Below are 21,565 nucleotides of genomic sequence, written 5' to 3'. Positions count from 1 at the left end.
GGAGGTTCCACTGGCAAGACCCCTCAGAAGGGCCATAGTGGCCTTGCTCTTGAAGAAGACACATGGTCGCGTGGAGAAGTGCTCAGTGGTGCAAAGGACGATACTGGGTCGGCGTTTCTCCCATAACATAAAACACACTTATCATTGCACCCGTAACTTGACTTGGATGTTTTGAGTATGTCGGCTGTCTCCTGCTATCAGCTTCTAGTGGGGAGGCCAGGGGGCTGCTAACCGTCTTCCAATGCATAAGGCGGCCCCACAGTGAAGAACTATGGTCTTTGACCAAAATGCCAACAGAACCAAGAAACTTTGCAAAACATTTTTGACATGTTTGGTCAGTCAGCACCTTCTGCAGACACAAATCTTTTTTTGGCATTTCAGTAGCATTTTTACCTTTCTTGAATAAAGCATAACATACCCAAAATGTATTTTCTTCCGTTTTCAATATTAAAATGGCTGCACGAAAGTTCACCAGTTTTGTTAAGTTTTTTTTAATGCATGCTGATATGACAGCTGTCATAATACACGCTAACAAAATAGTTTCGCATGAAGTTAGACAACTTAGTGCTACTAGAGCCATCGTACGGGAAAAACTAAACGATCTTTTTGGCCAACCCAGTGTTTCTGCTGGGCGTCTGACACACATACGCGTTCTTCCCAACTGTTCCAGGGCGATGTTTCTGTGACGCTTCGTGGGACACGACAGGCAGATTCAGTCTCGTGAGCAGTGTTTCCTCAGGCATTTATGAGCTATGCCCATGGGAGAGATGGAGTTTGAACTGTCGCAACTGGTGGGGACTCGGGGCTGTGGGCAGCGTGTCAGACGGCTGAGCCAGGACTGAGGGTGCAGAAGGGGCTACGCACACCCTTACAGGTGTTTCTTTCATTGGGATGTGAAGTTCTAGCAGGTTTTTCCCCCTTTCAAACGAAGTACCGGCCTGGCCTCCTGGCTCTGGGCCTCCCCTAAGGCCCACCCCCCTGGCTCATGAGCCCACTCCGTGGGAGGAGCGCAGGCGAGTTTCCAGAGTGGCAGCAGATGACACCCTCACAGTCCCCAAGGCAGGGAGTTAGACCAGAGGCGAGTCAGGAACAAAACTGGGAGTGAAGAGAAAGGGGCCCCCAGGGCGCCTCTGGAAGCAGCACCGGTTCTGATGGGGGGAGCCGAGTGGCCGTCCTCAGTCAGGGTCCGAGTCAGGGTCTGAGGACAGCTGCCCTGCCATGCTCTCGCACATGGCGTCCTGCAGGGAGGTGAGGTGGCCCCGGGGACTCACCCCCAAGGGCTGGATGACCCTGTGCCTGCAAGGGAAGGGGTGGTGAGCCGCGTGCTGCTCCCAGCCTCCCAGGCTGCTCCTGCTGAGGGTGCCAGCCAGGCTGAACCCTAACGGCTGTAACACCCAGGGGCTCTGGCTCCTTGGACAGTCTCTTCATTTTCCTGGGACTCAGTTCCAGTCATCTGTGCAAAGGCCCTGATGCTGATCTCAGCCCTGACTCTGGCCTCGGGGCTTCCCCCCAGGGCGGGGGATCCCAGACGTGAGCAGCAGACCCCAGGCCTCCTCGGACCCTGGACCCCGCCTCCCGGCTCTCCCGACACAGGACGGGCCCTCCTGCCGGCCGCTCACCTGGAGAGCTTGTCAAACATGTTCACCAGCTTCACAGCCTCGTGCTCCTTCTGCTCCTCCGTCATGCCCTCCATGGGGCTGGGCAGCTTCTCCTCCACCCTCCCGGTCACTGGGTTTATGCTGCTTCCCAGGGGAGGGGGCGTGGGGAACGCATTAGTGAGTCTCAGGACAGGAGGGGCTGCGGGAGGGGCGGGCGAGATGACCGCGGGAAGAGACCTCTCCTGGAACAGCCGTCTACCGGCTCCCCGGCGGGCCGCCTGGTCCCCCACGCCGCCCAGCCCCTGTACTGCTCTCGGTGAGACATCCAGACCCCAGGATCCACGTCACGCAGGACCGGGGCTGGGCTCTGAGAGGTCTCACCAGGGGTCACACTGCCCCACCCGCCCGTGGGCCCAGGCTGGGGAGCGCGCACCTGGCCTTGGCGTCCTTGTACTCCTCCGTGTCCGTGTCCTCGTCCTCCGAGTACTGGCCCTCAGGCCGGCCCCCCGCCAGGAGGCCCCGGGCAGCCAGGAGGCCGGCCGCGTTCCCGTAGCCCGTGTACTTGATGAAGCGGGGCACTGAGGGCAGGGGAGGGGTCAGCGTGCGCACGCGGCAGGGGCGGGGCGGGGCGGGGCGGGGGTGGGGGTGCGGCCGGCCCCCCACTCACCGCTCTCAGAGCACAGGACGAACAGGAACTCCGCGGCCACCCTCTTCACTTCCGTGTCCAGGTGCGTCATGAGGCGCACGAGCTTGTTCCGCAACTGCTCCCCCACTTCGGGCCGGGTCTTCACATCCCGCAGCGGGGGCAGCACCTGGGGGGACAGCTGTCCGTCAGCCTAGGCTGGGGCAGCGGGGGTGACCAGGACCCACCCCGGCCCCTGTCAGACCTGGGCCTTCAGGAACTTCCTGGCGGGGCGGTGCAGGCGGGCACACTCGGTCAGCACGCTGAGCACTGGGGCCACGCTCTCCTTCAGCCTGTGCGTCTGCAGAGGAGCCTGTGTCAGCGAGGGACGCACACACACACTCCTGGCCGGAGGCACTGGGGAAGGGGCCCCGCCCAGGGCCAGACAGGCAGCAGGTGCCCGCTTCCGGAGGGGCTGGGGTGGAGCCTAAGTCCAGAGGCCCTGGGTGTGCTCTGGGACTCATCTGCTCCGAGTCTACCTTCCTCACCCACGAGCTGTGTTGTGGGGAGGTGACAGGGTTTAAAGCTGTGGGCGCACCACTGGCACACACATCGCCCTCACAAAGCGGTGGCCTGAGAAACAGTAACAAAACCCCTACTATTACTGTCTCATGGACAGGGAGACCAGGGAGCTCCTGTCCCTGTCCCTCCCCCTCCCATTACCTGCCTGCACCCCAACACCAACAGTGGCAGGAACTGGCAGTCGCGGCCAGTGTGTGCAAGGCCAGGGACGTGGGACCCAGCTCCCAGTGCACCTCGGCCTGGCTGTGCAGCCCCACGTCCGCAAGCTCCCGGAGGAGCTGCTTAGAGCCAGCCAGCCAGCGTCTCCTGGTGCAGCTGCAGACGTTGGGGCCTCCGGCTCGAGGGTCCTGTGGTCACGGGACAGCAGATGTTGCTCCCCAGGGGAGGCCTGTGCACCCTGACACTAAGGATCTAGGGTCACAAGCAGGGGCTGGGGGGCCTCTCAGGACCACTTAAGAGGGATCCACGTGCAGGTCCAAAACACAAGTACTTTGCTAGGCTCTGCAAACTTGATTCCAGAAGTGAAACCTTCAAGTGTGTATGCTGCTCGGGGAGGAGGGACCCTGCCCGCGGGGCGGCAGAGCGGCAAGAGGAGTTGCCAGTCACACTGCTGAGCAAACCTCCACTTACTAGGGCGAACTTGGCGAAAGCAGTGGCCACAGCTGCTGGGGAAGCCAGACCCACTGGGAAGCCCAAAGCGGGTCCCCCTGCCCACCTGGTGCAGACGCTTCTCCAGGAAGCTGAGGAGGACACTGATCACATCCATGTTCACTCCCAGGAACTCCACGGAGCCTTCGTGCGGTTCCAGGGTCAGGAGGACGTCCAGACACTTGAGGGGCAAGTTCCCCAGGAGGTTCACTGAGTGGCTGGGACAGATTGGCAGGGGGGATTGGTAAGCTCAGGTCCCTAGCACAGCACAGCCCTTGGGGCATCCTGCTGGCACTACACAGGACGTGATCCAGTGTCCGGGGCCACAGCAGAAGAGGGGCGCCCACCTCAGGGGCGCACTCAGTGGGGTGGGTCGCCAGAGGAGGGTACTCTCTGCAGACGCCCTGCCTGCCACCCCGTCTGGGCTGAAACATCACAAGCCATCTCTGGAAAACTGGGATCTGCCCAAGCACAGGTCATCGAGAACACGGGTAGCCACGCTGCCCTGCAGATGCCACACCACCCACTGCTGCCACCCAAGGCCCAGTGGCACATTCCTGTCACCCACTCACAGCTCTGGCCGTAGCATGGACTGCGAGGGCTCTCGGGGAACACACTGATGTCTGACCCCACCCAGACGGACGAAGACTCCCTAGGGTGGAGCCTGCTCCACCGTCTAGACAGGGAAGCACACCTCCCTCCAGCGCACAGGGACCCGTGGAACTCACCCGTGGAACTCCTCCGTGCGGTCCCCAGCAGCAGCCACCATCACACAATGCCGCAGAAGGGTTCCCAGGCGCCGGTAAAGGGCAGCGTCTTCCTGACCAAAGAGAAAGGGGCTCCTGTGACAGCTCCACACCTGTCCCCACGGCTGCCAGCTGGGCTTGTCTGCTGCACACCGGGTCCACGCGTGCTGACTGTGCGTGTCCCACAGTGCGCACCCCACCCCAGCAGCGGCAATGCACCCCTTGGCAGCACACTGATAGCACTTGCAGCGTCTCCACACGCAGCCCCCCACCCTCAGGAACCTTCCTCCTTGCCTCCTCCCAACAGGCTCAGGGCTCTCCCATTCCGCCTGTGTCTGACACCCACACCCTATGGCACCCGCCATCGAGGCAGGTCCGGGAAAGGTCCCGGCTGCTAAGCACAAGCACCAGCCGCTGGTTCCGGTCAGCCCTCACCTCCTCCACCTCCCTCCTGACGGAGTCGAAAGTGATGTTGAAGAGGACTTTGAGGACCTCCATGGCCCGCTCCGTCTCCTGCGGAGGGAGGAGCTCTGGGGGGCTCTGTCCGGAGGCCATTCCCAGCGTCCGCCGCAGCGCCTCCGTCAGCAGGTGCACGCCCCCCAGCTCCTGGAACAGCTGCTGGCGCACGTCCGTGCGCAGGGCCGTGAGCAAGAACAGGAGGCGCAGGTCAAAGAGCTGGACGTCGTGCGGGAAGCCGCCCTCGCAGTGCAGCCCCACGCGCTCGGCGAGCCTCACCACCAGGCGGGCCTCTGCAGCCAGCACCTGCGCCCTAGGGCTGCTGAGCACCACGTTGCACAGGCACTTGAGGGACTCGAGCACGACGTCCATGTCCAGGGGCTCAGGGACCGGCCCCTCGGCGGCGGCGGAGATGCCAGCATAGCAGGCAAGGGCCTGCAGGCTCTGGCGGCTGGTGAAGGGGTCCAGGCAGCCGCGGTCCCTGGACAGGATGCGGATGCTCTGCAACCAGGTGACGCGACGCGAGGGGGGCAAGCCCTGCTCCAGGACTGAAACCAGCAGCTCCGCCAGTCTCTGTGGGTAGAGAAGAGCGGCTCCACCAGGCCCCTCTGCCAGGAGCCACCCGTCCCGCCCCTTGGCCCCTAGGTCGCCACCCACCTTCCTGTCCTCCTGTTGGGCAGCATCAAACGTGAAGCTCTGGGAGTTCTGCAGAGAGACCTAGAGGTTCAGGGAGCACAGGCCGCAGGCACCGCACCCTACACACCTGCCCCCAGGTGCGCACCCCGAAACACTGCCCAGCCACGCCTCGCAGCCTCGGCGCCCCGCCCCGCCCCGCCCTCTGTCCCACTCCCGCACCTCCGCGGGCACGCGCGTGCCCCACCCTACTTCCTCCGCCGCGCGCGTCCCGCCTCCACGGTCTCGCTCACCTCCCGGTTGTACGCGCGCAGAGCCTCCACGATCGCGTCCTCCTCCCCAGTCTCCACGGCGTCTGCAACCGCTCGGGGCTCCATGGCGCCCCCGGAACCCAGCGCCGAGGGGGCGTAAGGGGCCTGGCTGTGAGGTTCCGGGCCGGAATCCACGCTCCCCGCCCAGGCTCGGCTCGCGGGAGAGGCGGGGGCCGGCGTGCGCGGCGCCGCGGGGCGGGGCCTGGGCTGCGCGCCCGGGAGGCTCTGCGCGCGCCGCGGAGGCTGGGCGAGAAACAAGAGAGCTGGGCCGCCGGGTCAGCCCGGGGTTTCAGGATCACGCTCCGTGATCATCCGACCTCGGGGCCTGCGTCGCCCTTGACCTGGACAGTGACCCCCTTCACCAATTTTTGAGCCGTGGGGGGTGGGGAATGAGGTTTCGAGAAGGGATTCAGACTCCCCTTCATGGCGGGCTGCGAAGGGATCTGCCAAAGGCAGTTGTGCTGAGGCCCGACGATGAGAACTGAGCCAGGAAAGGATGTGGGGTAGGCCACAGCCCGTGGAAAGGTGGGAAAGGCCTTGGTGGGCGGAAGGGGAGTGGGGAGAGGGGGTCAGGACGGAGGCAGAGCCTGGGCACGTGCGGAACTTCCTAGCCGGGTCCCCCAGGTACACTGTCTGGCCCACCCAGCTGCCTCTTGAAAAACAGCCGATAAACATTCCTATTTCGATGGGTGGTTAGGAGGAGCCAGGACACACGGCAAACGCCCCACTGCGGTGGGCGGGTAACTTATGCAACGGGCGTTGGTCGAGCGTCTGTTGTGCACAGGAGAGAAGCGCCGGCTCCGACGGGCCGCGCGCCCCCACTCGCACTCGGGCGCTTCGCGCGCGCCCGTGGCCTCGCCGATCACCCCTGTCCGGCCGGGGATGGGCCCACGCAGCCCGCGCACGTCGGCCCAGTAACTGGCGCGGACTGCGCAGACCCACGGGCGCCAGGACCGCACGGGCTGCCCCTCCCCGAGTCAGGTCCCTCCGGTACCCGCCGCGCGCCCCGGGCCTCGGCCGGAAGTTGACGGACCGAGGCGGAAGGGCCGTGACCGGAAGCCCCTTCGCCGGACCGTGCCACGTCGCGGGAGGCTGTGGCGGATCCGGGCCCGGGGCCGGCACGATGGCGGACTGGTCTCGGGGTGAGCGCGGCAGAGCCGAACCGGGGTTCGCGGGGCCGGCCAATACCCACGCCGCCGTCCGCAGGAGCCGGCCCCGGGCGTCCCCGCGGGGAGCCCCTCGGTGGCGGGCGGGGTCCTGACGCGCGGAGGTCCCCTCTGCTCCCTCTGCCCCCTGCGAGGTCGCTCTGCCCTGGGCCCCGGTCGGCAAGTCCCCGAGGCGGCGTGGTGGGAGGGCCTCCGCAGGCCTCGTACGGAAGGGGGCCCCGGGCTCCCTCTTTTCAAGTGGGAGCCATGCCGGTGTGGCTGAGCTCCCCTCAGCATCCGGGCTGCTGGGGTGCGTCCACATCTGTGGTCCCCCGTAGTTGGGTCTCTGGTTCTCGGCCACCAGGGGGAGGGGGTTCCTACTGTGGGCTGTCCCGGGCGTCGGCCCCCGTCTGTTGTCGGGGGTGCTAGGCTCAGCTGTTTGCTCCCTGGCTCTTGTCACTTCAGGACTCAGTTTACGGTGGTCGCCTGCCGCAGGGCCCTTGCTGCCGTCCTCTGGGTGCCCTTCTTAAGCCTTTGCTGGGTCCACCCCACCGGGTCCTGTTTATTTTTGAGAACAGGTCGCAAGCACATGGTGATGTGTGGAGCGTCGGCAGATCCGTCACAGAGTATCTGAAAGTGCCAGTTTGGGGTGTACACTGGGGGGGGCGTGGTTCCTGCCCACCCACCCTGGGCGTACACACGTGCAGCCTGTGCACACATGTGAAATACACGCACTGGAGCGTGGGTCCCACAGAGGTCAGACCTCGACAGATGGGATTGTACTTAGAGCCCTGAGGCCACAGGGGGTCCAGGGCTCGCGGGCGGATGTGCCCCCTCAGCCTCTCTCTCCTCGCAGCTCAGAGCTCCGGTGCCGTGGAGGAGATTCTAGACCAGGAGAACATGCGGATGGCCGACAGCCTGGCCTCCAAGGTCACCAGGCTCAAATCGGTCAGTAGTGGCACCCTGGAGTGGGGACCAGATCCGGTAGAGGCCTGAAAGGGTTTCGGGCACTTTCCACCTGCGTGAGGCCCAGGTGACACCTGGGCCCGACCCCTGGTGATGGCACTGTGACTGGCAGAACTGTGGCGGGGTCTGCTGGTCTGGGGGTGGGGTGGGGAGGATCAGGCGCCATCGAGAGAGTGTGCCCTGGCCCGACCTTGCCCTCTGTGTCCCAACCAGCTGGCCCTGGACATCGACAGGGATGCGGAGGACCAGAACCGGTACCTGGATGGCATGGTAAGGTCTGCGAGGTGCACGGGTTTCTCTCACGGCCTGGTGCGCAGACCCCGGTGTGGGTCGCGGAGGCCCTGCCCCATGTGACCGTGCCGGCTTCCTCCCCCAGGACTCAGACTTCATGAGCATGACAAGCCTGCTCACGGGGAGCGTGAAGCGCTTTTCCACAATGGCGCGGTCTGGGCGAGACAACCGGAAGCTTCTCTGCGGTGTGGCCATGGGCCTGGTCGTGGCTTTCTTCATCCTCTCCTACCTCCTGTCAAGGGCAAGGACGTGAGCCAGTGGAGCTGGCTTCCGTGGGTGCCTGGCCTCCTGGGCTCCGGCGGCCCTCCTGTGGACCACTCCTCTGACACGGTGACTGTGGTGTAGGAGCCTTCCTGTGGGGCTGGCGGGCCGTGCTGCCCCCATGTCGCAGCCGTGCCTGCTGGGGCCACACGTGCAGGGGCCCCAGGTGACCAGGCACTGACAGCCGTGTCTGAGCAGAGCAGCTGGGGGTCCTGGACGTGGCTGCCTATGGCCCTGAGGGCTCTGGCATCTCAGGGTCCCTGTACCACCTTCTCGTCCCTTAGGCTCCTGGATCTGATGTGGGAAGGGGGTGAGGCTGTGAACCTCAAATCAGCACCATCTTCACCCGGGTTCCAGCGCAGGGATGGCAGTTAACCCTGGGCAGAGCTGCCGCGCATGGGGGAGGGGGGCTGGTGCTGAAGGCCTACTGCTTGGCCTCTGCCTGCCCTCCCGGCCCATGGCAGAAACCAGACTTGTGGGGAAGGGCAGGGGTGGACGGAGGAGTGAGCTGCGGTCCCCCTGGAGACCCTTTTGGATCTTGCAGTCACGTGCCCGGGAGCAGAAACCCCCATTTTCTCAGGATTGAGGATCTACCCTAGGATGTATTTCCCAGAGACCAGTTTGCTAGAAGCAGGCCCCTCCGGTGACTCAGGCAGAGTGTGTGTGTCGTAGGGCCTTGTGTGTCTTGATAGGACCCCCTTTGTGGGACCCACAGGTCAGTTTTTGAGGGTCATGGTTTCCTCCCCAACAAGCTGGGCCCTGCCTGCCACGGGGAGTCCCGTGTTGCGGTTAGGCGCTCTCGCCAGCCCGTCACCCCAGCTTCTGTGGACTGTCCTCCCCAACCACCTGTCCCTGGGCCCTGACTGCCCACTTGGTCAGCCCCACGTGCCACCAGCCATGCCAGTGGCCTCTCCCCAGAGCGAATCCCTCGACTTGTCACCGGCTCTGCGTCCTTCCCTGTCCTCGTTCGTGTCCTCTGCCTTCCCGGTCACTTCCCCCTTCCTGCCTGCGGACCGTTGGCCCACTGTCCCTGCTTCTGCATGGTCCCCCCCGTGTGGTCATGTCACGGGCCTGCTTGCCTACTGCTCCCCCTCTCAGCAGGTCTGGCTCAGTCACCACAGTGTCCTCTTCTTGGCTCCTGGGCGGGCCCCTCAGGCTTGGGGCAGGAGGACCCCACCTTCTTACCCGCTCCCCTCTGTCTGCCCCACCGTCCAGCACATGCTCATTTGTCACCGAGGTCACTGACCTGCCTGTCTTGGGCTGCTTCCCTTTGACAGTTCGGTCCATGGTCCTGCCCTGCACACGACTCTGGCTCAGCCCCCCGCCCCTCTCGAGTTGATGGGGACTTGTTCTCAGTTCAGCAAAGCTGCACAGCTGCTGCCTGCACATCTTTACCTGCAGACGCCCGAACCTGAGCTCTGGTCTCCCGCCCCTTCCTGGGCTTGGGGTGCCAACCTCACCCGGGGATGCGGCTCGGCCTGGCGCCAGGTGCCTCCCACGGTGGCTGTGTCCTCGTGCCACCAGTGCCGACCAGCAGGTTCTGTGTGTTCTGCGCCTGCTTCCTCGGGGTGCACCGCCTCCCTGTCTCCACTGCCCCTTGCGACTTCCGTTCCTTTGGGGTCCTGGGTCTTAGCTCCTTTCTGGTTTATTTTCATTCTCATGCTCATGTTAGGGTGGTCTCCGGGGCGGGGTGGGGGGGGGTGGCGGCTGAGTCAGAGCAGGGTGACTTGGTGACCATCACCCTCCCGCTCAGCCCTGGGCATGCAGCACCTGATCCTGGGGGGAGGAGGGGTTTGCTTGCACTGATCCCCAAGTCCAGTCTGTGTCACGTCAGGACAAGTGACCAGGCTCTATCCCATATGATTTGAGAACAAAACATGAAGCCATAAAAACTTGGAATAGCCCTGGCCGGTGTGGCTCAGTGGACTGAGCACCAGCCTGTGAACCAAGAGGTCACCGGTTTGACTCCCAGACAGGGCACAGGCCTGGGTTGTGAGCTGGTCCCTGGTTAGGGGCGCGTGGGAGGCAACCAACTGATGTTTCCCATGTCAGTGTTTCCCTCTCTCTCCTCCTCCCTTCCCCCCTCTGAAAATAAATAGATGAAATTTTTTTAAAAGTTTTGGAATGAAGTTTTCTCATTTCCCTGGGGTCTTGAGTGGGTTTTCTGTGGTGCTGACCCTGGTCCTTGGACATGGTGGCACATGGGCTGGATCCACTTGCTTCCCCGTTTCAGGTCCTCTGAGGTCCCTGTACCTCCTTGTTTGTGCCTCAGGTGGCCTCTGCCCCTGTTTCTGTAACTCAGGTGGGGATGAGGAAAACATTAAGGGCGTGAATGTGGGGGTCCCAGCTGAGGGTCGTGTGGTGACCCATCCCTGTGCTTCCTGCCCAGTCTGGGAGGTGTTGCTGGCCACCATGAAGCCAGTCACTGAAATCGCAGCAGTGACCAATGTCTCAGTTACTGTGGCTGGAGTTGGGAACAGGCTGGGGGCCACCACCTGGGCTCATTTGGCTGCGGGTCAGGGTGGGGTGAGCTGAGGGCCAGGCCCAGGGCTTGGGTGCTGCCTGCAGCCTCACCACCACAACGTGGTGCTGTCGCTGAAGGGGAGCGAGGTTGGGGGGTCCAGGCTGAAGCTGTCTGCTCTGTGTGCTGTGTGGCTCGGCCCCTGAGACGCCTAGTGTCACTTTGTTCAGGGTGGTCACAGGCTCTCGTCCAGATTAGAGGGGAGGGGCAGAGACCCCTTCTCCTGGGGAGCCTCCGTCACAAAGGGAGAAGAGCACATGGGAGGGGATGGCAAGTGTGACCATCCAGAGTGACAAGCACTAGGGCAGGGCCCGAGGTGGAGTCAGGTGGACAGGCTGGGTGTCCTGGAAGAGTCGCCCCCCCCCCCAAGACAAGCCCGTTACTAATGGAACTGTGATTTATTAATTATATATGTGGGGACAGCAGGAAACAAAATTAGAGAATGGGAAACGAGCATAGAAAAAACAGTGTAGCTCTCCAGACAAGCGCACTGGGCCCCGGAGGGTCAGGTGGCTGCAGCCCCACCTCGGGAGTGGCCTGCTGTGCGGCCGTGATCTGGGGGGCTGGGGGCCAGGGCTACTCCACATCCACCACCAGGGGTGTCATGTAGTCAGAGTGTTTGATGCCGAAGGTGATGATGGGGGCGCAGCGCCTGGTCGCCGTCACCTGGGAGGGAAGAGGCTGTGAGAGGCGCCACAGGCTCTGCCCTTAGGGGCTGGCGCTGCTGAAGGCTCTCCTGTCCCTTTGAGCCCCAGGCCGCACTGCCAGGTTTGAACACAGGACCTGCTATGCAGTGAGTGCTCAGTAGCTTTAACTGTCACTAGTGTCTGGGGACACAGAACTTGCCCGTGGGGAGAAAGGGCCCCGGCAGGCCCCAGCAGGCTCACGGCCCTTCCCCACCCCCACCCGCACCTCACCGTGGCTGGGCTGGGTCACCCCTGTCCCTACCCCCTCCTCATGCACCCCCGGCCTTCCAGACCTTTTCAGGGCTGTGGGCTCCTGGCCCTGGCTTGAGGGTCTTGTCCCCCGGGGGCTCCACGCGGGCAGCGATGGTGTACTGCGGGGCTTTGAACCTGGTCAGCTGCATGTCAGTCTGGTGGTAGGCTGCGGGGCCTGGGGTCTGGGAGTCCAGAGAGGGTCAGGCAGGCTCTGCCTGCCGGGCATGTGACCCCAAAGGGCAGGTGGCCAGCACTGGGCATCGGGTTTCAGGCCCCAGGTCTCTGTGCCTCTGTGCCAGGGGCCCCCTCTGTCTCCAAACAGCATCCTTGTGGGGTGAAGCCCTAGTGCTGGGGAACCCTGTCTGTCTGGGACGTCTCCCTCCACTTTAGCCTCACTAGCCTCACAGTGGCAGTGACACCCCAGTGTGTGGCAGCCCGGGCTCATCCCCTCTGAGTGCGTGAGACACCCCTTCCAGGCTGGGATGCTGTCCTGTGGGCCCAAGGGCTGTGGGCTGGGCTGGATACGGGGGGCGGGGTGGGGGGGCGGGGGGGGCTGTCGGCGCCTGGACCCCCTCAGGGCCTCTGCACTGGCTGCCACACCCAGTCCCCTCCTCCCTCCTTCCCGCACCCAGGGCTCTGTGGCCCCCTTCCCTGCTCCAACCTCCCCAGCAAAGGTGACCAGGGACACGGCAGGCCCCCGGGGATAAAGAGCTGAGGGGCTTCAGGAGGGTGGGGTCAGGCCAGGAGGTCCTGGATTCTGGGGCGAGGGGCCGGGGGGCCGGCCTCGGGGTGGGGGCCCCTTGCCTTGTGCAGGTCATCACTGAAGCTGCCAAGCCTGCTGCGGCCCTTGATGGAGAAGGAGGGCTGGGAGGCCTTGCCAACCGAGTGGGGCCCCATCACCGCCGGCAGCACGTAAGCGGCAGGGCCTGTGGGGACGCCAGCGCTAGTCCCGGGCTGGGCAGCGCCCTGCGCCTAGAGTCTCGGCTGGCTCCCTCCTGGGGCCACCTCCCTCTGGAGACCAGCCACTGAGCCACCCCACTCTCCCACCCCACTTGGACCCCCACCCAGTTGGCGGGGTGCTGTCGGTGTTGCCGCGGACCTGGGGTGCTGTCCACTCGGAAGGTCTTGGTCCGGGCGGAGATGGAGGGGCTGGGCGCCAGGTCGTACACGTGCTTGGTGGACCGCTCTGGAAAGTAGTCGCCTGGGGAGGAGAGGGGCAGAAGTGCTGGCAGGGCAGGGGCCACCCTGCAGACTCCTGCTTAGCTTGGGGGCCAGAAGGACGACCCCTGACGTGGTAGGTGCCCGGCCTCTAGGCCCCAACACGGATGGCAAGGATGGTGACTGAGAGGGGCCGGGGTGTCCGGAGTGGAGATGCTGTCAGGGAGGGGCAGGGGCCGAGCAAGGCCAAGGCCAGAGTGGGCTCAGGTGCCTCCGAGGCTCCCCTGTGATCAGCAGCTCCTCTGCCCAGGCCTGGTGATCACTGCCTTTGGGGGGTGGGGGTGGCTGTGCTTCCCCCAACCCTGGCTCAGGGGTGCAGTGGCCACAGCAGGGCTGAGCTGGGCTGAGGCGTAGCCACTGTCACACACCGGGGCCCGGGGTCAGCGTGGTTTTGGTGTGGTAGCGCCCCAGGATGGAGAAGGCGGGGCCGAAGTCTTTGCCGGTCCTCAGTATCTTGGGGTTCACGCTGTAGCGAGGCCCTGGGGAGCAATTCTCTGCCAGGAGCATGGGGGCCCCACGGAAGCTGTAAGCAGGTGCACGCAGCTTGGTGGGCGTGTGCTTCACAAAGCCTGTGGGGCGGGGGATCTAAGCAGTCTGGATCCAGACCCCCAACCTTCTCCCTGCCCTATAGAACCCAGAGGGGTTGATGCTCAGAGGCAGAGAGGAGCCCTAGGTCCTCCCAGACCCTCCCCAGGCTCACCCGAGACCTCGCTGCTGGCCCCTGCCCCGCTCCAGGTTCCCAGGCAGCTACCTGTGGTCGGTGGGATCAGGTACTTGGGCCCAGGGCTGCTGTAGAGGGCCATGATGGGCCCCCGGGGGCGGTGGGGCCTCCAGGCTCCCACCCACATCTCCTCCGCCATAGCCAGCTCTGTGCACAGACCAGAGGATGAGCAAGGTCTGGGAGGGCTCACCCTACCCCCACCCCACCCCCACCCCACCCCCACCCCCACCCACTCCTCAGCAGGGTCCCAAGCTGGGGCCCCAACCTAAGGCCCATAGAAGCTTCTGTTCAGGGTGGTGGGTTTGCTCTGCGCTCACCGGTGCCCAAGGCAGCGGCCTCAGACGTGTGGGTACAAGCCCAGACCAGCTCTCTCTTCCAGGCCTCACTGACCACCCCTCACTGGCTCTAGGGAGTCTGGCCAGTCCCTGCCACTCAGAGGCTGCTGGGCATGGCTGGGCAGGAGCAGTGGGTAACAGTGGGGAGCTCCTGGCTGAGGCCGTGCTACGGGGTGGGGTGGGGATCCCTCTGGAGAGGCCCTTAACCTCCTCGGCCCAGGTGTGATGCTCAGAGCAACCTATGGACTGAGCCTCCTCAGAGGTGGTCCCGCTGCATCGTCCTCGGTGTCATGGGGTTCCCGAGAAAGGAGCATGGAGAGGAAGACTCTGCCTCTCTCTCCTCTCCCACTGGGGGCTGGGAGAGTCGGGGAGGGTCCTGGCCCCCAAGCTCTAGAATGTGGCTCTGTGGGAAGGTAGGTTCTAGATTTCTGTCTGTGATGAAGACAATGGCCTCTACCAGAGGGACTCTTCCCAGGCAGGGCTCTGGTCCTGGGACTTTGCGCTGTTCCTTGTTGCTGAAAGAGGGACCGCGAGGCCGTGGCACACAGAGCCGGTGGCCAGGCGCGAAGGTGGTGAGGGGCAGAGCTGAGCTTCCAGAGCTCTGTCCCTGGAGACCACTGAGCAGGGGAAGCAGCGGTGGGAAGGAGCCCCGGGGTCTGGGGCGAGGCGTGGAACGGGGCTGTTGGCCTCTGTGGGGTTGTCTGGGCCCTGCTGGCCAGCCCACTCCTCAGACTTGGGGTCCTCACAAGCAGGTACCTGTCTTCTCGACCATGTCGGCTCCTCCTGGGGCTCTGGCTTGGGTGTCCTCAGGCTCTTTCCGTGGGTGACTTTGGGGAGAGGTTGCTCTCAACCCCGTGGGCCCTCGGCACAGTGGACTGTGTGCTCACTGCCTCGGGACGGGCATCCCTCTGAGCCTGGCCCCTTCCTCTTTCTGGGACTTTCTGCCCAGCCCTACTCTGAGCTTGTCTCCCCCACCCCCCACCACGACCCGCACATCCTCTCCTGGCCAGATGCCTCCCTGCCTGTTGCTCTTCTCTGGCGTCTGGCCTCCACAGGCCTCAGACTGCCTTTGCATCGTGGGCTGCCCTCTGTGGGGAGCTGACGTGTGTGCACCCACACGTGCATGTGGTTGTGTCCCCGAGTGTGGGAAGAGACAGAGCCAGGGCCTGAGCAGCAGGAGGCTTTATTGATTGAGTGGCTGAAGACACAGTCATGCATGGGGATGTGGGAGTGGTGGCAGGGCCGTGGCTGCCTGTGTGGCTGGTCCCGCGGCCACTCGTAGCCACATCTGGGGTCCGCTAGGCGCCATCCTGACTGCCCAGCACTTGCACCTGGAAGGCAGACACAGGAGGGGTCCCGCCCCTGGTGACCCATCGCCCAGAGCCACAGCTCCATCAGGAGAATGGGCGCAGGCCACCCCCTGGGGGATGCTGGGCCCTGGCTCACTGCAGCTATTCCCCTCCTACCATCTGGGGGTGCGTGTGTAGAGGCCGAGGGCCGCCCTGTAGACAGTGAGGTCTGCGGTGTCACCCCAGCTGCCAAGGCAGGTTGGGGTACCTCTGGGGTGAAGGGCCAAGGGCCTGGGAGCAAGGCTGTGGCCGTGCAAGGGCGGTAGGCCTGTGGGAAGTGGGGCGCCCCCTGACACAGTACCAGCAGCTTGATCAGCTCCGCCTTGTGCATGGGCTGCAGGCCGTCTATGCAGGACTTGAGCTCGGTCAGTGCTGCCCTGGCGTCTGCGTTGACGTTGTACTTCCCCAGGGGCCCCTCGTAGAGCTCCTCCGGGGATCCCACCAGCAGCGTTTGCAGGAAGTCCATGAAAAACTCATTGTTGTCCTCCCCTGCATCCTGCCCTGTGGGCAGGCAGCGCGATGCCAGGACAGGAGGGCGGGAACCCGGCCCCCAGCCTCTCCCGTCCCCAACCTCAGTGTCCTCGGGGCTCACCTGCCCCAGGTGTCCCTCCTGATCACCCCGCCTCACCTGCTCCGATCTTTCTGCACAGCATCCCCAAATCCACCTGCCTTCACTCCCTGCTCCCTGAGTCATGGGTGCATGAGAGTCAAGCTTGGTGACGTGGGTGCCCCCTCCATGTGAGGCTGGCCTGGGGCTTGGAGGGTGGGGACTGGCGTTGGTAGGGGCTGGGGTTGTTGCCCACCTTCATGTTCTGGGATAGAGGAGGGTTGGGGTGCCTGGAAAGGTGGGCACCCTCCACTGCAAGGGGCCCAGCACCTGGATTTCTAGCTTCCTAGGTACCCCCTACCCCCTGCAGAATGTGCTGGAGGCACCTGTCAGTGCAGACTCACCACAGGTGCAGAGCAAGGTGACAGCCACCAGCAGGAGGACACTGCTCCCCTTCATGGCAGAGGACAGTGGATGTTCCCAGGAGCCGCCTCCTCAGGCTTTATGTCTCAGGGGCGGCATCTGGTGGGGGATGGACCGACCTGCCAATCAGGACCTGGCATGGGAGAGGGGAGGCAGCGAGGGTGTGTCCTCACCTCGCACCCCAGAGGGCGCTGCGCAGCCCCAGGCTTAGGTGCTGGCGAGGGCGATGGGCCAACGGATTTGTGGGGGGCGAGCACAGGTGAGGGGCCGCGTGAGCCTGGTCGGGGGGAAAGGACAGCGGCGCTGGGATGCTGAGGGCATCTGGCTTGCGGCTCGGAGTGTCCGGTTCCGGGCTGGCTCTGGGTCTTTCTGTTGGGGGTGCTGGTTCCCCTCCATTCATTGAACAACATGGGTCGGCATCTGGCTTGGAGCCCCGGGACCCAGAGCAGCCGTCTCCGCTGCAGCCGCTGTGGCAGCAGAGGGGCGCTTGCTGGGGCCCCCGGAGCCTGTGTATCTGGCTGTGGGAGGCGGGGCTGGCTGGAGGCCTGAGCTGCATCCAGGGGGGAAGGTGGTCCTGGGAGCAGGGCCGTCCCCGAGGCTGGGCAGTGCCACCGTGTCCTCGCCAGCAGTAAGGAGACAGAGCTTCTCTCTGGGGCCCGGCCAGCCAGGGCGGTGAGGATACGGGGAGACGGTCACAGTCACCTGAGCCCCCAGCAGAGGCCCTGGAGCAGCCACCCCTGGTTTCTGGAGTCCTGGCCTTGCCTCCGTCGCCTGCTGCCACCTGGTGGCTGGTGGTGTCTGAGCAGACGGTCCCGGTCCAGCTCAGTCTGCACTGACCGGCACCTCCCCAGACAAATCCACAGACTGACCCTGTCCATGCTGATTACCGTGGTGTCCCTTGTCACCCTGTCCCTCATTCACCTCCATCTGGGCCCAGCTCTGTCACAGACCCCAAGTGAGGGGTCTTTCTTAAGTTCCAGCGTTTCTCTCTGCTGCATCATCCTTATCAGCATAATCTCATGCTAAGATGTCCCATTTCCGGCAAACATAGCAGAAACCCCCTCTCCCCCCAGGGTTGCGGGCCTCCCTTCGCCTCGCCCCAGCCTCTGCCCTCAGCTTGGGTTTGGCTGTCTGGGCCTGGGCCTTCTGACGGAAAATTGCACTCAAGACATTCTGTCAAAATGTGCCACACACACGGACACATGCAGTGCCTGGTTGTCGCTGCCACAGATGCGCTAGTGCCCAGACGGCAGTTGTGAAGCCATGGAATCCCTTGTCATGATCACACAGACTCTCCGGGTTAGTATTTTGACACTTAGTTTTCCTTATGACCTAAAGGGCCGAAGGAATGTACTGGCATTTCATTCTTGCACAGAAATATTAAGGTCATTAACTAGTGAAGATAGCAAACAGATCAGCCAGACAGTCTGATTCATGTTGTTAATGATCTGGGACCAAAGCGGCTTCTTTTTCTGAGAGTTCCTTCTCTGTTGGCAGCGTTAGCAGGACCACCGGCCCGACAACCATCCTGTCCGAAAGCGCACCTGCGTTGTCGTCACCACACGATGAGAAGACGCTCAGGTTTAAGGCATCAGGTTTTACGGAGGTCACCATCTTACCGCCTCTCTGAGCACTGGCTTATGTCCCAATGACACAAGCTCATGGCCCTGGCCCCTCTCCCTGCAGCTGTGACACTAGCACATGCCACACGGACACCCCAAACTGCACCCGCTGGCACTGGGCAGTCACCCCCTTGCCCACGGGGATGTCTGAAACCGTGTGCAGCGCCAAGCCCACTATAGCGTGTTTTCTCCCACGTATATACATACTCACAGCGAAGCTTCCTTTACAAACTAGGCCCAGGCAGAGACCGACAAGTAATAAACGAGAGCAAGTGTAACAATGTCCTGTAATAAAGGCATGTGGACGTGCTCTGTCTGAAAATACTTGAAATTTTACATTTAGTATTTTGAGCCCGTGGTTATCCTGCATCACTGAAGCTGCGGAAGGATGAACAGGGTGAGGGGACAGCCGCAGTTCTTCACACTGCGCGCCTAGGGGGCAGGCCCGGCACGGTCAGAAGGAGGAGGAAGAGCGTGTACAGGCATCCTCAGCGCCTGGGGCAACGTCATCCCCTCAGAAGCTGCCAGGACCTGCAGTTCAGGGAGGGGGTCACGGCCTCTCCAGCAACTCTGCCCTGCTCCCTGGGCCCGGGCCGCCTGAGCTCCAGCCGCAGGGTCTCGATGAGGCATGGGCCCTGGCCACGGAAGGAGCCAGCACGGCCGTCTGCGCCCAGCACCCAGACCCCGGCCCCACCCAGTCCCTTCCGCTCCAGGTGGCTGACCTATGTGACAGCCGGAGGGGCCCAGGTCGGGGCCCTTTTCTCTCCAGCACCCACGGTTCCTGAGTGGTCGAGGCTTCTGGACACAGCCCTGGGCTGGGAACCTGGATGGCAAAGTCCTGATCCCTGACGAGCTTGAGTTATTCTGGAAAGTTCCTGTCCCAGCCTAGGCAGGGTCTGCGGTGGGGTGAGGAGCAGGTGGGTGCGTGGACTTCCTCAGGTTGGCAGCATGGACGTCCTGGCCTTGTCTGCGCTGTGGTGCAGTGTTTGTGGGTCCTGTCTGCGGGCCTCAGGGAGCTCAGGTACCGGCCTGGGTCAGCTCCCTGCCTTCATGCTCCTGTCCTCCCCAAAGGCCTTCTCGGCTCCCTCAGATCCGTGAGGCTTCCTGGGGTTATGGCTGTAGTTCCCTTGGAGCGGGCTTCCCTGTCCCCCAGGCCTGTCTGGGCACCACGGCCACCCCAGGAGTAAGGCTGGGGTGGTGGGTGGGCTGGTCTGGCACCCTTGCTGGCCCCATCTCCCCGTCCAGCTGCCTCCCCGCCTACATCAGTCCCCCTGCAGGGTTCCAGGTGTGCGGCCCTCCATCCTCCCCTTCCCTCCCTGCAGGGCTCTCCCCAGGGGGCCCCCAGCCCTGCTCTCAGCCTCTCAGAGGCCTGTTCTCCAGCCAGGATCACACTCCTTCCTCACCTCTCCCAGAGCATCCCGTCTACACCCCTGCAAGGCCCTGCCTGCCTCAGCCCTGCAGGGTAACTGACGGGAGATGTGCATGTGCACGCATGGCGGTCCGGCCCCACCGCGGGAGCCGATGGTCTCACCGGGAGATGTGCGTGTCACGCGCGTCTGTTCACGATCTAGTCATTCCTGTAGGTCAGCAGGCAGCTAGCCTGGCACCAAGGGGCAGACAAGAGCCACACACAGTAACTGCTATCCTCTCAGCTTTCATTGGTGCAGGTTCCCTCAGAGTAGAGAATTAACATGTTAATATCCTGCTCACACTCGAACAGTCTAAGAGAGTTGTAACACACACACAGGAGAACTGGGGGATAACAAACCCGGGTCCCAGGGTCTCAGCCTGCAGGCCCCGGAGGCAGCACGGTGGGCAGAGGAGTCATCAGCGTCTTGCAAGGAAGGGTCTCCGGAGCCAGGTGGGCAGCAGGGCAGACGGGCTCCTCCGTCCGTCAGGGCAGAGCCTCTGGTGGCCGATGCCAAGGGAGGTCAGCGTGGCGTGGAGCAGCGCTGTGGCTTGTGCATCTCGGCTGTCTCAGCCGTGGTCTGGAGCCTGCCTCGGTTATACCTTTGAGAGCGGTGTGCTCCACCCTTCTGGGTCTTCTGATAAGTGTCTTGACACCCCTGATGGCAAGTGGGGAATTTCCCCAGGAGCCCATCTGTGGGTGGTCCTGCTCTGCAGACACAGCTGTTCTGACCACGTGGGTACATGTCTTGGGCATGTCCCCTTGCCAGACCTGTCTAGCGTGACTTAGGTAGTTCCCCTCTTGAACGAAATTGTCGGGGCTGACCGGCAGCCACCCTGGTTGACGTGAGTGACTCCACTGTGTTTTATTTTTTTTTTATTTATTTTTTAATATCATTGCATTTATTTTCATACAGGTAATTTTTCTACTGCTTCAACATTTTGGTTTCAAAAATAAAAGAACAGAAGAATCCCAAAGCTTAGAACTGGATTACTTGGCCCTTTCTCTTCTTATCTCCTCCCAGCTCAAAATGCTTGCATCTTTTAATGGCCAGCATCCTCTTGGATCTGCAGTTGGGCTCAACACATTCAAGCCTCAGCACAATCTTCTTTGTGGTTTTAGCCTTCTTCCGGAATATTGGCTTTGTCTGCCCACCATAGCCACTCTGCTCCCGATCGTAGCGCCTTTTCCCCTGGGCGTACAGAGAATCCTTGCCCTTCTTATACTGGGTCACTTTGTGAGGCTGATGCTTTCCACACTTCTTACAGAAGGTCCTTCGGGTTTTAGGCACATTGACCATCTTTGCAGCAGAGCTGTCGGGATACTCAGCGTCCACACCGCTCGCTGCGCTCCGCTCACGCCTAACAGGAAATGGAGGAAAGGGGTCCGCTGTGTTTTATACGCTGGCTGCTGTCTTGGCAGGACCAGCGGCGTTATCGGCTCTGCCCTCCACAGCGCATGAAAACAACCACACGCTCGAGTTCCGCGCCCCGAAACTGAGCAGCCGCTGGGGTCGCACAGGTGAACTGAGGGCTAAAATGTGAACGTGCGGCGAACGCACCGCCGTCAGTGGGCCGAGGACAGCCGCCCGCCTCGCTGTCACCGCTCCTTCCGGGAGTGCTGCTCACTGCGAGCAGCTCCTCTGTCGCGCCTTTCCTTAATAGGTGGTAAACCTACAAGGGAGATTCCGCGATGTTTCTTAAAGACTCTTCCTCAAAGAGGTTTGGGGGGCTGCCGTTTGGTGTCGCCGAGAGGCCTCGGGCCCCCAGGCCCCCCTCCCAGCAGGGCTGGGCCTCACCTTGGTTCAGAAGCTCTCAGGTCATCAAAAGCCCCCCGCTGGTCCCCCTGGAAGGCACAGGGCCCCCTGTGGTCCTGGGTTCTGTGCTCAGCAGCCCCCTCCAGGGACCTGTGGGAACCGAGTGAGCTGGGGGCGGTGGGAGGCGCCCAATGCGAGTCTGTGGAATCAGGGACGAGGTTCTTCCCTCGGGTGTCCCATGGACCGGCCCCCTTCGGCCAGGGCCTGCCCTCCCGGAGCACGTCGGGAAAGAGCAGCGTTCACCCTGTTGATTTGTATTTATTCCTTTTCGCTGGTCTACATGAGTCATCTCTGATCAGACTGGAGCTTTCTGAGGGCAGAGGGCAGGGCTCACTGCTAGGTTCTGTGTCACTTTTGTGCATGTTTAGGAAAGTCGCCTCTGGCCAGACGCACCCCCAGCACACAGTG

General features: G+C 63.0%; 5 protein-coding genes across 12 annotated transcripts; 1 reads left to right on the top strand and 4 right to left on the bottom strand.

The window, feature by feature from the left end:
* Nucleotides 1-785: 785 nt before the first annotated feature.
* RIC8A (RIC8 guanine nucleotide exchange factor A) lies at nucleotides 786-6,586 on the bottom strand. 3 transcript variants are annotated; one of them, XM_090291878.1, is made up of 10 exons: nucleotides 5,579-6,579; nucleotides 5,310-5,369; nucleotides 4,632-5,225; nucleotides 4,179-4,270; nucleotides 3,518-3,668; nucleotides 2,486-2,581; nucleotides 2,266-2,410; nucleotides 2,032-2,176; nucleotides 1,620-1,739; nucleotides 786-1,296 (listed from the first exon to the last, which is right to left on the bottom strand). In XM_090291878.1, exons 1-10 carry the CDS (start codon nucleotides 5,660-5,662, stop codon nucleotides 1,176-1,178), a joined length of 1,608 nt encoding a protein of 535 aa, XP_090148004.1. In that variant the 5' UTR covers nucleotides 5,663-6,579; the 3' UTR covers nucleotides 786-1,175. The 3 variants fall into 3 exon arrangements, with proteins under 3 accessions (XP_090148004.1, XP_090148013.1, XP_090148021.1); XM_090291887.1 differs by having other exon boundaries at nucleotides 5,310-5,357; nucleotides 5,579-5,850; XM_090291895.1 differs by lacking the exon at nucleotides 786-1,296 and having other exon boundaries at nucleotides 1,736-1,797; nucleotides 5,579-6,586.
* BET1L (Bet1 golgi vesicular membrane trafficking protein like) lies at nucleotides 5,839-9,824 on the top strand. 5 transcript variants are annotated; one of them, XM_090291928.1, is made up of 5 exons: nucleotides 6,198-6,738; nucleotides 7,320-7,390; nucleotides 7,598-7,689; nucleotides 7,921-7,977; nucleotides 8,084-9,824. In XM_090291928.1, the coding sequence occupies exons 3-5, from the start codon at nucleotides 7,642-7,644 to the stop codon at nucleotides 8,249-8,251; spliced, it is 273 nt and encodes a 90-aa protein (XP_090148054.1). In that variant the 5' UTR covers nucleotides 6,198-6,738; nucleotides 7,320-7,390; nucleotides 7,598-7,641; the 3' UTR covers nucleotides 8,252-9,824. The 5 variants fall into 5 exon arrangements, with proteins under 5 accessions (XP_090148048.1, XP_090148058.1, XP_090148054.1 ...); XM_090291922.1 differs by lacking the exons at nucleotides 6,198-6,738; nucleotides 7,320-7,390 and adding an exon at nucleotides 5,839-6,099; XM_090291932.1 differs by lacking the exons at nucleotides 6,198-6,738; nucleotides 7,320-7,390 and adding an exon at nucleotides 5,842-6,121.
* Nucleotides 9,825-11,356: 1,532 nt separating this feature from the next.
* Nucleotides 11,357-13,796, bottom strand: CIMAP1A (ciliary microtubule associated protein 1A). 2 transcript variants are annotated; one of them, XM_090267407.1, is made up of 6 exons: nucleotides 13,688-13,796; nucleotides 13,305-13,505; nucleotides 12,818-12,919; nucleotides 12,523-12,644; nucleotides 11,760-11,900; nucleotides 11,357-11,446 (listed from the first exon to the last, which is right to left on the bottom strand). In XM_090267407.1, the coding sequence occupies exons 1-6, from the start codon at nucleotides 13,794-13,796 to the stop codon at nucleotides 11,357-11,359; spliced, it is 765 nt and encodes a 254-aa protein (XP_090123533.1). The 2 variants fall into 2 exon arrangements, with proteins under 2 accessions (XP_090123533.1, XP_090123534.1); XM_090267408.1 differs by lacking the exon at nucleotides 11,760-11,900.
* A 1,362-nt stretch (nucleotides 13,797-15,158) lies between these two features.
* On the bottom strand, nucleotides 15,159-16,434 carry SCGB1C1 (secretoglobin family 1C member 1). The gene is made up of 3 exons (XM_090267406.1): nucleotides 16,293-16,434; nucleotides 15,643-15,842; nucleotides 15,159-15,323 (listed from the first exon to the last, which is right to left on the bottom strand). Exons 1-3 carry the CDS (start codon nucleotides 16,345-16,347, stop codon nucleotides 15,291-15,293), a joined length of 288 nt encoding a protein of 95 aa, XP_090123532.1. The 5' UTR covers nucleotides 16,348-16,434; the 3' UTR covers nucleotides 15,159-15,290.
* A 3,861-nt stretch (nucleotides 16,435-20,295) lies between these two features.
* LOC150017269 (large ribosomal subunit protein eL42-like) lies at nucleotides 20,296-20,690 on the bottom strand. Its single transcript, XM_090267405.1, has one exon. The coding sequence runs from the start codon at nucleotides 20,639-20,641 to the stop codon at nucleotides 20,321-20,323; it is 321 nt and encodes a 106-aa protein (XP_090123531.1). The 5' UTR covers nucleotides 20,642-20,690; the 3' UTR covers nucleotides 20,296-20,320.
* Between the last annotated feature and the right edge of the window lie 875 nt (nucleotides 20,691-21,565).

This window comes from Furipterus horrens, unplaced genomic scaffold (assembly GCF_987537825.1).
Source record: "Furipterus horrens unplaced genomic scaffold, mFurHor1.1.pri manual_scaffold_2, whole genome shotgun sequence".
Classification (NCBI taxonomy): domain Eukaryota; kingdom Metazoa; phylum Chordata; class Mammalia; order Chiroptera; family Furipteridae; genus Furipterus; species Furipterus horrens.
The sequence above is the reverse complement of the archived record's forward strand: the minus strand, read 5'-3'. Positions and strand labels throughout refer to the sequence as shown.

Excerpts from the sequence above, each read along its gene's own strand:
- RIC8A (XM_090291878.1), bottom strand. The coding sequence starts at position 5,662 with ATGGAGCCCCGAGCGGTTGCAGACGCCGTGGAGACTGGGGAGGAGGAC. Across the intron at positions 1,740-2,031 it reads TACAAGGACGCCAAGGCCAG|CATAAACCCAGTGACCGGGA; the intron begins GTGCGCGCTCCC and ends CCTGGGAAGCAG. Across the intron at positions 1,297-1,619 it reads ATGTTTGACAAGCTCTCCAG|GCACAGGGTCATCCAGCCCT; the intron begins GTGAGCGGCCGG and ends CTTCCCTTGCAG.
- BET1L (XM_090291906.1), top strand. The coding sequence starts at position 7,567 with ATGTGCCCCCTCAGCCTCTCTCTCCTCGCAGCTCAGAGCTCCGGTGCC. Across the intron at positions 7,690-7,920 it reads AGGTCACCAGGCTCAAATCG|CTGGCCCTGGACATCGACAG; the intron begins GTCAGTAGTGGC and ends TGTCCCAACCAG. Across the intron at positions 7,978-8,083 it reads ACCGGTACCTGGATGGCATG|GACTCAGACTTCATGAGCAT; the intron begins GTAAGGTCTGCG and ends TTCCTCCCCCAG.
- LOC150017269 (XM_090267405.1), bottom strand. The coding sequence starts at position 20,641 with ATGGTCAATGTGCCTAAAACCCGAAGGACCTTCTGTAAGAAGTGTGGA.
- CIMAP1A (XM_090267407.1), bottom strand. The coding sequence starts at position 13,796 with ATGGCGGAGGAGATGTGGGTGGGAGCCTGGAGGCCCCACCGCCCCCGG. Across the intron at positions 13,506-13,687 it reads CCTGATCCCACCGACCACAG|GCTTTGTGAAGCACACGCCC; the intron begins GTAGCTGCCTGG and ends CCCGCCCCACAG. Across the intron at positions 12,645-12,817 it reads CCGAGTGGACAGCACCCCAG|GCCCTGCCGCTTACGTGCTG; the intron begins GTCCGCGGCAAC and ends GCGTCCCCACAG.
- SCGB1C1 (XM_090267406.1), bottom strand. The coding sequence starts at position 16,347 with ATGAAGGGGAGCAGTGTCCTCCTGCTGGTGGCTGTCACCTTGCTCTGC. Across the intron at positions 15,843-16,292 it reads CACCTTGCTCTGCACCTGTG|GGCAGGATGCAGGGGAGGAC; the intron begins GTGAGTCTGCAC and ends GCCTGCCCACAG. Across the intron at positions 15,324-15,642 it reads CGGAGCTGATCAAGCTGCTG|GTGCAAGTGCTGGGCAGTCA; the intron begins GTACTGTGTCAG and ends TCTGCCTTCCAG.